The sequence below is a fragment of the Dermacentor andersoni genome, chromosome 1 (genome assembly GCF_023375885.2).
Source record: "Dermacentor andersoni chromosome 1, qqDerAnde1_hic_scaffold, whole genome shotgun sequence".
NCBI lineage: Eukaryota > Metazoa > Arthropoda > Arachnida > Ixodida > Ixodidae > Dermacentor > Dermacentor andersoni.
In genome coordinates this window covers 260098179-260109721 of record NC_092814.1, presented here as the reverse complement: position 1 = coordinate 260109721, position 11543 = coordinate 260098179, and the positions used below count along the sequence as shown (strand labels likewise).

The 11543-nt window shown below is 46.0% G+C and overlaps 1 protein-coding gene across 2 annotated transcripts in view; it reads right to left on the bottom strand.

Annotated features, from left to right (window-relative positions):
* Positions 1 to 202: 202 nt before the first annotated feature.
* LOC126548419 (uncharacterized) overlaps positions 203 to 11543 on the bottom strand; it is a 115244-nt gene continuing 103903 nt past the window's right edge. For both annotated transcript variants that reach the window (XM_050196560.3, XM_055063704.2), the window contains exons 7-9: positions 11164 to 11236; positions 6618 to 6708; positions 203 to 3363 (exon numbers count right to left, since the gene is read on the bottom strand). In XM_050196560.3, the coding sequence (XP_050052517.1) occupies positions 2946 to 3363; positions 6618 to 6708; positions 11164 to 11236 (582 nt within the window). In that variant the 3' untranslated portion in view covers positions 203 to 2945. The remainder of the gene's footprint in view (positions 3364 to 6617; positions 6709 to 11163; positions 11237 to 11543) is intronic.

Here is an 11543-nt window from a genome sequence, read left to right as displayed (position 1 = left end):
GGCCCCCATTTTAAAACTCTTCATTAAGGGAACCTATGTTTTAGAAAGCTTGTGGACAGAGAATTGCAGCACAGTTTCGTACAAGGAGCTTTTCTTCTTTATACACAACTTGTAATTCCACCACCAAAGGCTCCGTTCGCTCTCAGAAAGCAAGCCGTTCAAAAAAGATGGTTCGCGCTGAGGAAAATAAACCACAGCCAACTAATGGCATGAAAAGGAAGTTTATTACCGGAAAATTACAAATGACGGCGCACAGAGTCACGCTTGTACATAGCCAAGGTTAATATAAAATAAATAGATCTGGCGATGCACGCAAATCTTTTGTGTGTAAACACTGGCGCACTCACGCACACAGCAACCTGCTTCTTTCTTTCATTTTGGAAGTATGCGCACCATTCGCAACAGCAGCAACACACCACGGAATTTTCAAGCCAGCGTACAAACGTCCAAGTCGAATGGCGCGTTCGCGGCTCACGTTGTGAAACCTGTTCCCAACGAATCACCAAACCAATAGCGCTTTCACATACCGTTGTGGACACAGTGAAAAACTAGCAATATGGTTAATAAAAAGCCAAGCTGCTTTATTATTTACCCCGCGCTACGAAGTCATTCTCACCTTCGCGATGCTTGGAGGGAACGCTTTATTAGTACGCCCCTGTAATGGCATGAGTGTTATACAACGTGGTTAAACAAACGGGAACAACTCTATGACGGAATTTTCGTCCGCGCTATTTTGTAACAATAGATGTGTTAGACTTTAACTGGAAAAAACATTTCGAAGTTCCACGAGCTCACTCATCCGAAGCAATAAATAGGTTATTACGTCAAAAATTCAGGCTTCAAAAGTGAATATGTATTCGCGAGTTAGCAATAAAAGTCAAGGTTGCTTCTGCTGTATGTGGCTTACAACCTACCTTTCTTTTCCTTAGTTTTTTTTTTTTCCTTTTCTTTTTTTTTTAGCTACAGCTTGCGTCTACCTATGCAGGACGGTCTTCGGCTACTTAATACGGCTAATTAAATATTCTCGACTATGGCATAACATGCTCAACATGTCCGCGTTCCAAACTATGCTACTCCAAACAATTTCCGGCTAAATAAGAAGTACTCAGATCCTTACAAAAACTTCGGCAGCTCCTGACAGAAAAGTCCGTGGCACTCTTTCGCCATATATGGTCCTTGCACCACTAAACACCACATCATCATCGCATAACGGTCCTAAACAGTCAGTTCAACAGTCATACACACAGACACAACACTCAACCCGTGGTCATTGCACCAAATAAGATTGTCATGTGCAATATGGTGGCTGTGTACACAACAGCGTGGAACCGCACGCAGTCATGTAAAAGTGTGAACGATAGCATACGTGTAAGCACGCTAATAACCTACGAGAACCAAGGTAATATGGGTTTAGTTCTTCTGTGCGATCATTTTCGGACATGCGTCTTCTATCGCTCCAAGGTGCAAACACAAGTTTCTGTCCAGTTCCTTTAACATCTAGGAATTAATGCGGAGGGAACACTTACTACGATGCAGTTCAGTTGAACCTGAGTGACATTCCAAAGTTGTATATACACATAGCATGCACGTTCTCTTGACTTTTTCGCATTGATTGTAAAGCTTGCATGCAAACCAGGCGTCTGGAACGGTTGTGTCATCTTTTGTGAGCGTGGTGGTGGCCTTTCAGTTGAAGAGAACATGAATAGTGTTGCATCGTTTCCATGAGCTCAACACACATTAGTGTTGGAAATAATGTATGAACTTGCCTCTAACTACATGGCATGCCGCGCCATGTCGTATCACGTTATTTACCAATGAGCAGGCACTCGGCGAGTAAAATCACACAGCCCTGCGAAAGCATTCACTGCAATGACAAACGATTTGCCTCTATACACAAAGCCATTCCAGAGTCTGGAGACTTTAGAATTACATTCTGTTTTGTGTTCTCAACGGACATCGTGCGTGCAGGGAGTCTTCCACAACACACACCACAGTACATTTGCTGGTAAACAAGTATTTCATGCACACAGAGAAAATAACATCCATATGGTTTTCACCACGCTAGAAATACACCAAACGGTATGAACGCGTGACTCTAACTGTTCACTGCATAAAAGCGTATACGATCAGCCACAAGAACTGAGATTCACTGAATGCCACTCAGAGACTTCCGGCACTAAAGGGCCTGGAAACCAGTAAAGTCATATCAGGACACAAATGTGACTGAAGTGAAATCGTACAGGGTATCACTTTTACACTTAGTGCAAGGTAAACAGTTTCCGGAATCATTAGTATATCTACCAGACAAGTGGTTCCGGTAGGCACGCAAGGTCCAATGGGCTCGTCATATCATACAAAATTTTCACGCGCACATACGTTGTTGCCTCTGAGATTTCTAGAATGCTTAGACAGGGCTTCAGTGTGGCGCTGCGGCCACTGATCTGCGTCGCTATTGGGGCTCTCTGCACCGCATTGTTTATGGAGGCAACGACGGCGCTGTTGAGCGCGAGCCTTGTTCATAGCATTCGCCACCAGAAATCTTGAGCCAATTCTGACCCAATTTGTCTTGGGTAGCTAAACACTTAGCCCCGACATAAAAGCTGACGTAGCTTTAGGCTATAAGAGTAGCGTCTAACTGCATAGTACTTCACGTAACAGGTACTTCACAGCACTAGTGAGAACAAGGAGCACTGGTGGTCATTTAGGCGACTGGCTATGCGCCGAGACACTCTAGTGCTCACGCGCCAAAAATGAGCGACAGGCTATGTGGGCCCACTGTAGGAACGCGTAATATATAACCTTTTCTCATTGTATTCAACGGTCCCAGCACAGGCCCCCAACAACCCAGTGCTAACTAGGCGTCAGAGCTAGCCGGAGGGTTTGTCCCAAGAAATAATTGCAAGCGTCTGTGTAACTCGTCAGCTCCATGCCGGATTCGCGGACGCTTAGATAGAGCGATAGAGCAGGATAGTCATGTCCCGGTAGGCCATTCGCACATAGCACTGCTTGGAGTGTGTGACGCAGCTTCCCCAGTTGCGCCCCACTACGCAGTGCCACGTCGGCTGGAACATCTGGTCGAAGTCCTGCTTGATGCTCTCGGCAACGTGCTTCTCAGTCGAGTACAGCTTGACGGCCTGCGTGGCTGACTCGACAGCGGCGCGCTGCATCTCCTGCGGCATGTCTGCCGCCTGGATCTTCACCTCGGGGTTTTCCTCGCCACCGCATACCGTGGACGCGGTGGGCGTGACGCATGTCAGGCGCGCGCCGCCGACTCCGGCGCCGAGGATGCCGCCCCGCTCCGAGCCGCCTCCGCCTGCGGGACGGCTGTTCACGTAGAACGAGGACTTGTGTCGTCCGTTTTGCCTGCGGTAAGAAGAAGGAATGACCACGTGGTCAGTTACAAGGTGACATATGACGAGCGACCTTTCTTGTGTTTGTGTTAGAGAGAGTAAAGTGAACGAAAGGCAAGAAGGTCAACCCGACACCAGCCCGGTTTGCTACGGTACGCAGAGGGAAGGGGGTGAGTCTTGTGCATGAAAAGTTTAGGTGAATATCTACTCATCCAGAGACGTACATTTAAACAGGTCTACAGTAATGACGTGTGAGTTTCCCTGAAACGTGCGATTATCTGCAGGTCACCAAGATTAGCTATCTCAATGTGTCCCATGTTGGCGAAAGCTAATATTGTCAAGTGTCCCATTTTGCGTCTTAAACGCTAACTGTTCGAAGGGAAAGGAAGTAACTGTCGTCACCTAAGCTGGGCAATGTTTTCAGACAAACATATACGTATCAGAGAGCATTCGATAAGTGCGAAAATTTGTGATGTATTGTTGTATAATACTTTCTTCTCAGTAGTGGCAGTCAACATTGACATATGTGTGTCATAATGCAGCTAGTAACTTTGTATTGACCTTTTCATGGCATTGAAATGAAGTGTCGATTTTCGGCTGTGGCAGCGCGTCTCAGTGCTCCATGGCTCAATTCTTTTCATGTCTTCCATCGTGTGCCCCAACCATCTAGCTGCGAACATGGTGCTAGTGATCGAGTTTTGCGGGAAAGAGAGAGAAATAAGCCATAAGGGAGAAGCAGGGAGATTAAGCAGGCTGAGCCCGGTAGGCTAACCTGCGCTGCGGAAGGGGAAGAGGGGAAAGGATTTGAAAGAGGAGAATGAAAAGAGAAGTTCACACTTTGCACAGTTACACAGACAAGCGTTCATCACTCAGTTAGTCACAGGCGGGTATACAGGCTGGTTCATTTCAAAAAACGCAGCAGCGCCTTTGTAGCCTTGCACATAGCAGACGCACGAGGCCACGGGCCCAGGATCTTCTCCTTTGTAAAGGGCCTGTAATCTAATTGTCTGAAAGCTGTCCGAAGGGCACTTCTCTCATTTTCGTATCTGGGGCAGTCACATAAGAGGTGTCTGGTGATTTCCTCAACACCACAGTTGGCACTGTCCGCCATTCCAATTAGGAATGAGTGTGCGTTTGTAAAAGAAACACCTATTCGCAGACGGCACAGTAATGTTTGTTCCCGTCAGTTAAAACCCGGTAAAAGTTGTAATTTCATATGTGGGTCCATGGCATATAGGCGCCGGTTGGTAAACTTCGGTGTATTCCAATTTTTTAGAGTTATGGTATGGGCAAGACCACTGAGGGGCCGCGCTGCATCCATTCTCGACAATGGTATCGAGCTTCTTTCACATTCTCCATGTGCCTCACGGGCAGCTTTGTCGGCACATTCATTACCAGTGATGTTGCACTGGTCAGGTAGCCACTCAAATACAATGTCGTGGCTTCTGTCCACCACTCAATGGTAGCGTAATCGTATCTCTGCTACCAATTGTTCATGTGGGCTGCAACGCAGACTTGATAAGGGTGACTGCAGGGCGCCAAGTTCAGACACTGTCGATGTTGTGGCTGATCTTGAACTTCTTGCAGAATGATGCCAACGGAATAACTACCGCACCACTAGAGCTGGTTAGTGTCGAAGAGCAATCTGTATAAATGTGATTTCGATTGCAGTAGGAATCATGCAGTAGACGTAAGGCGGCTTCATTCAGGGCACAAGCTGACAAGTCGGACTTCTTTGCAACTCCTGGAATAGAAAGCCGCACTTTCATTTGTGTGAAAATGTCTATCACTCTACACTGTATGACTTGTATAATATTTCGAATGTTTCTTTTTCCATTTCTTTTCTAGGCGTTGCACTATGGAAATCCAACTGGTTAAGAAGGGCCGCCTGCGCCGGCTCGAGATATACCTACGTGCTGTTTTTGGGACCGGCACCTTGTTGCAGCGCTACTATGAGGACCGTACGGAAATAGTTCGAGTAGCTTCGAAATGGGGATTTTGACGTTGACAAGTTTCCGTCTGAGAGGCGTCGTGAGCGTGAGCGTCTGGGGAGTACTGAGGGAACCAGACAACCTACGCTGTGCTATACTGAAACAAATGCAACGTATTTAGGGAGCGTCAAGCAGGGACCATTAGATCGGTGCCAGGCTGTCATCGTTCAGCCAAATAGCACATGGCATCACACTGCAACTTGACAAAGTGAGACATAGAAAACTTGAACTTGTACGTTCAGAGCTTGTCAATTGAGTAGCATCTTCTCGACCGAAGGTGCTCTGCGGCAGCTCGTTCAGTAATGGCTCGAGAGGCTGGAGCTCCAAAATTTTCTCTATATCTCCCGATGCATTAGGACAGTTAACATGTATATTCCGAGAAGCACCGGGAAGCCTATAACGGTGGAATACAGTTTAAAGCAAAAATGACTCATGTTAATCTCGCTGAAATAAATCCCGCTATATTCTGCTGTATACCTCACAGATGTTTATACAAAGACGTTGAATATAGCAAGAACATTGGTAACCCACTGAACGACTGTAGAGGTTCCAGCACGAATCAAGAGATCCTTGCATCAGAAGGGCATTCACTGTGTGCGAAGCTTGCACATACAATCTACTCATTTTTCTTTTACTTGAGACAGCAAGTTATGTTTAATATTTTAACTGGTTCATGGAGCCTCTTGGTGCATATGCGCCTCCAAGATGTGCGCTCAGATGCGTTTTACTTGCAATAACATGTGATAATTTGTGTTTGTATACTGTTTCTCGTCATCTTGTTTGAAGCCTCTCGCGTGTCATATGCCTAACAGTGGAATAAAAGGCGAGAAACTACGTAAATCCTTGCACCTATATCTCAAAGACAAGAGTCATCGTTTGCAGGATGCATGCTAGATGACATCGCAATACCGCGGTGCAGCAATAAGGGACGCTTCACTGAGACGGGTGGTATCTGTGCCTTGCTGTGCAAGTTCGTCAACATGCACGTCAAGTGCCAATTGATGGGCACACACGTCGTAAGCCAGCGCCACCGCGTGTATGGTGACCTGAACTAGCTACTGCGTCTTTTCAGTCGCAGCTTTTACAAAGAGCCCTTTAGTTCGCCCTGTCGTTGCTGTTTTTGCAGCTTTGCTTTCATTAATGCAGGAGATCGGCCGCTATAGTGTACCGTTGGTGGACGCCATGCAGGCTAATGCGATTAATTATCTAGGCTAATGTGATTCTAGGCTAATGCCGTCTAAGGTAATGTGATTAATAAAAACAAAGCAATACTTACATAGGTGCTATCATAGGCTTAGGCACGTAGTCTTCGACGTCCTTCAGCCGCTCCAGCCTCTCGGAAAAGTAGTCCGCGTTGTTGGACAACTCTGCGAAAATGCAAGTGTCATGTTAATGGGCAGAAAAAGAAAATTGTTGAAACTTACAGGTGTTGCTTTTCTTTTAGGTTTCATCAATGGTGCATTCATTGCTTAATGGTTATTTTCCTCTTTTCCATAAATATGTATAAACAGGCACATTCAAACTGCTACCGGGTAAAAAAAGAAATATCTGGATGATAAAAGCAAATAATAAAAGCTGTTGAAGGCGCCAAGGAAAAGCTTTCTGTGAAACGGAAGGAAAAGAATGAATGCGGTAGGGCAGCTCGCATCCAAGCGTCATCCCTCTCCCCAATCTTCGAAAAAAATGAAAGAAGTTAAGACATGGCTCGAACATGACAGAGATGTGCTGTAGGCATGTCTGCTCCCTGCTCATACGTTCATCCAAAATTGGGCTTTACCTCTTGATATGATTTCATAATTTTCATAATTTCATAATTTATCTATTGATAAAAATACAATAAATATTGGTATAAATCCTTAACGAAAGAAACATACGACGCCGCAAAATGCATTTCTATTATGGTCTATTCACTTATGTTCTATTACAATTGCACTAAGTTCAGTCCCATGACCTGCGGCGCGTATCCATGCTAAATTCCTCCACAGCTAGCTCATTTGCTCGCAACATCCCATCAGACCAATAACATACTGCTGAGTCAATTTTCTCGAGCAAGCTACGTAACCGAACAATCAGACTCGAAAAAAAACAATTTCTCCCGAAAAGGCAAAATATTGATAGCGACAGCGATTTATTAGACAGCTACACGAAGTAAGGTTAGTAATTTTCTTGCCCGTATAACCTGCCGTAAACATTCTCTTACTAAATTAACAAGCATGGTGTCACGCGCGGACATGCAAACATGAACACGCTTCACTCTATGACTGCGGACGCTCATTGTCAAAACGCTGATGTAATGAAGAGCGGCAGCAGCGGCGAGCAAATTGCCCAATTCATGCTTCCTCTAGGCGCACGAGAACACAGCGCACACGAAGCCATCAGCTATACCAGGTTGCCCAGCTTTGCTCCCGCCGCAGATTACCTCCAAGATGGGCACGCGCGGCCTCGGCCGAAGAGGCGAATCACGCTAACTTGCCTCCTTCCCCCCACCCCCTCGCTCCTAGCGCGGACACCATCGGTGCATCCGAAACCATGGCCGTGAGTGGATATCGCATTATCGTGCGTTGTTGTTGCCAGAGTGTCGTGGCAAAATTAAATATTGAAAGGAGTGTCTTGTTCATTGTTCTCTCGACAAGATGGGAGCGCCTTGAAGTGCAATTCCACGATTTTGCGAATGGCAACGAGACGGAAAGGTGGAAGTTTGGCGAAGAAAGTGCGTGTGCGTTCCTGTAGTTAATGGCCGCGTGCTCGCAGGGTTTTCATCCAGACAACCACACCTTGCCAGGCGCGATTATATTTTGTCTAATCTTCCTACTATGCAATCAGCGCGTCTGAGCAACCGCGTTTCAGTGCTTTCAGTGCCATTCCACTCCGCGAAGGTGGATGACCAGCGAAGCTGTTTAGCGCACGACACATATGTGGCCCAGAATACTGAACAAAGGTACGAACATATTTGTTGTCCTAATCTGTGGTCATCGTGGCCATATAGGTACGCACACACATTAGGGCATCCCCTCTGTTTAAATGTGTCCGTCACGTAAGACAATGAATGGCTCATACCCCCTTAAGCAATGGGCCATGATGGGCATACCGCCGTAAACGCGGCCTCCCCATTACGACGACAGAAGTTAAATTCTACGCTGCAATGATGAGAGGCAACGGATCCAGCTGTCGAAAAAGAAGACGATGACGAACGCGCAAGCAGTGACACTAATCCGTTTGCGCAGTCGGCGCCGAAAATTGTTTAACTGTCCTTTTTGAAAAAGTTGTACAAAACATTTTTTTTTCAATAACATCTGTTCTTACCCTCTGTTCCTGGGACCTCTTCGGGTTCCACGTGTGATAAGGGTAATTCAAGGACAGGTTAGAGGTCCCCGAGCCCACAGGTGTATGTGCCATTGAGCTGGACCCTTTCGGCACTATCAATCGCCAGGATCGGCTCACATGATTTGTTTTGTCAACATCTCGGATACATCTTTTTTTGAGATCCTAGCCATAGATAGCTTTACTGTAAAAGGCTGCACGGCTAAAGCCCAATTTATTGCTGCTACACAGTTGTCATGGATGCACGGGCGTCTCAAATGCTCAGTGGCTGAGGGGATCAGTGTAGGGTGTTGGCAAAGGGTGGCGAGCAGTCGTATGCTTTGCAATGAGCTGCCTTGCCGAGAATCAGCAGTGGTAGTCATCCCGAAGTTTCAGATGGAGGACGATACTCTTTCCTGTTGTCCGCACCACCTATAGAACTAGATTCTTCACCAATACCAAACATGCAGGTTCAAAAAAGCATCGCGAGTCAACCGTGCAATTCAGAAATCCAACCTATGCCACCGCTATCTTTTCTCTATCGCTATCTCACAGGCGTGCCTGTAAGTAATGAAAATCGCGAATCGCCGGCACGACAGTTTGTCTGGGCTGCCGACTATGCTCATGCCATTCTAAAGTATGCAGGGGCCCTATAACGAACAAATTTTTCAATATGTGTTTATTCCGATCTGCTGACGTCAATTTTGCGTAACCGCTAACGCAAGCATCGGGCGGTGACCCGCAGAGTTGTCTGAACAAACCAATCAAACGCTCTCCTCGCTCATAGGAGGTCACTTTTGTTTGCTTTAAAAACGAATAACATTGCCTACACTGAGTGGCTTGTCTTATCTGATTGCCTGACAAGAGGCGATAAGCACGCTCAAGTGGAGAGGGATTCGATGGGGCCAAGCCAGTGCACTGAAAATTGATAATCGGATGAAGAGGGTGGTGCCGGCGTCTGCGATTGGTCCGCTTTCCCTTACTTGGCTTGAGGTGGCTGGTCGAAAATCGCGGCAGCATGCAACGGAAGGTTAAGAATGCCGCTAAAACGGATCCTTAACAAAGAAGAGTTGGCAGAGCGAGGTCGTAAACGTGTCTAAAGTTCTTGAAAACGTTACACGGCCACGCAAAAAGGTTTATTGTACGCAAATAAACCCATGCTCTCCGGCAGGTGCGAGTAGCCAGTGCCTGAGCGATCGGTGGCAGCCATCTTTTATTCCTTTCGGAATGGGGCAGCCTGCGGCTATTCAGAAAAAATTTTTAATTTTGTTCGGCATATTAATGCATCTTTAACGCGTACACGTCACTTTGACTCGGTGAGTTTTCGCGATCTTGTGACGTCGCGTGTCAGGCAGGTGAAGTGGGTGCGGCCCGAGAACTTGTGACCAATAGCCGAGGGTTAATGGCTAAAAGGCGTCGAATCAGAAATAACTATTTTTTTTTTTTGGTCCAATGATGCATAATCCGTGTGTACGAGTCATATCAGATGGGGTGCTATCGCGGTTTTCGTGACGTCGTGTGACAGACAGGCGAAGGGGGGGGGGGGTGAGTTCAAAAATGTTTTTGACCAATCGCGGAGAGAGAGAGAGAGATTCTTGTTTGGGAAGGAAAAACACGGGGTAAAGTGCAGCGCAGTAACTGTCTCTCAGATGAGGACACCTAAACCGCGCTGCACAGGGGGGAAGGGATAGAAAAGAGTGGTGGAAGAAAGAACCAATCGCGGAGAGCTGATTGCAGAATTGGAATAGAAAAGTTTGGAATAGTTTTACGTTATAGCGCCCCAGGAAGCTGTTCCCTGGAGGCTGTTCCCAGCAGCTTCCGAGAGAACATCAGTATCATCTCACTTATGCCTACATATTGTAAAATCTGTTCCAGCAAGCTGACCTAAGTGTTCCTGCAGTACATGACACCATAACAGGCTCCCATGGAAGCATGCGCACAGAAAGACCAACTCTGCACTTAGCGCTATTTGTGTTGGGAATGTGACACCATGCCAAAGAGATGAAGCAACTAACCGTTTCATATATGCCGTCTACGTTTTGTCAATACACTAGTACTTGTATGTACTCGTGGTTACGTCCTAGCTTTTTTTTCTCGTCGATCTTTTTTGTCGTTGGAGTTAAATTTGTGCGTTTTTTGGGTACGCTGCTTTTATTACTTTATTTTTTTGTCTAATGCACAGGTTGATAGGGCGTCTCAGTTGGAGCTGATTTTTCTACTTAGTAAGAGATAAGATTAAATGTGTGCGTGCTAGTAATCATAACTTTCGAAACGTTTTCAAGCAAGAAAATCACCTTTTTGAATTATTTCCCGATTATCATGGCATCTAAAAATTTTCCCAACGTTACCCGTACTAAGTGCTTGTAGAGTTTAGTCCCCACGTACAAGAAGCGGCTTAAAGCATAGCTACAATAATGAAATCTTATAATTTTACAGTTCGTAGAACTGGTAAATTATACACGACTGTTTCCGCAGAAACCAAGAAGGAAACGATGTCGGTTGAATTGGTTTGCCGTTCTTACCTTTACGAAAGGCGCTCAAGCCACCGTTCTTGGCTTTCTTGTAAAATGAGATGACGCAAGCCACGCTGTATATCTGCAGAAATAAATAAAGAAATAAATAGGTGTGCGGTACTTTGAAATTCAGATGGAGAATTCAATTCAGATGGAGAAAAGGTTGGAGCGACCTGCAGCAAGAAGAGTTTCCGTGAATAATATTTATTAAGCTCTGAATCGCGAAACTGCATCCTTTATACATAATTTAGTCCTCACTGTATACCACAAGAGATGCGTTTATCATTGAGGATAAATGAACTGCGTTTTCCCTTACGGCGGGCGTTCGAGTGACGATAAATTTAGCATCGCAGCTTGATCGCATATTACCTTCGCTCACCGCAATGCTG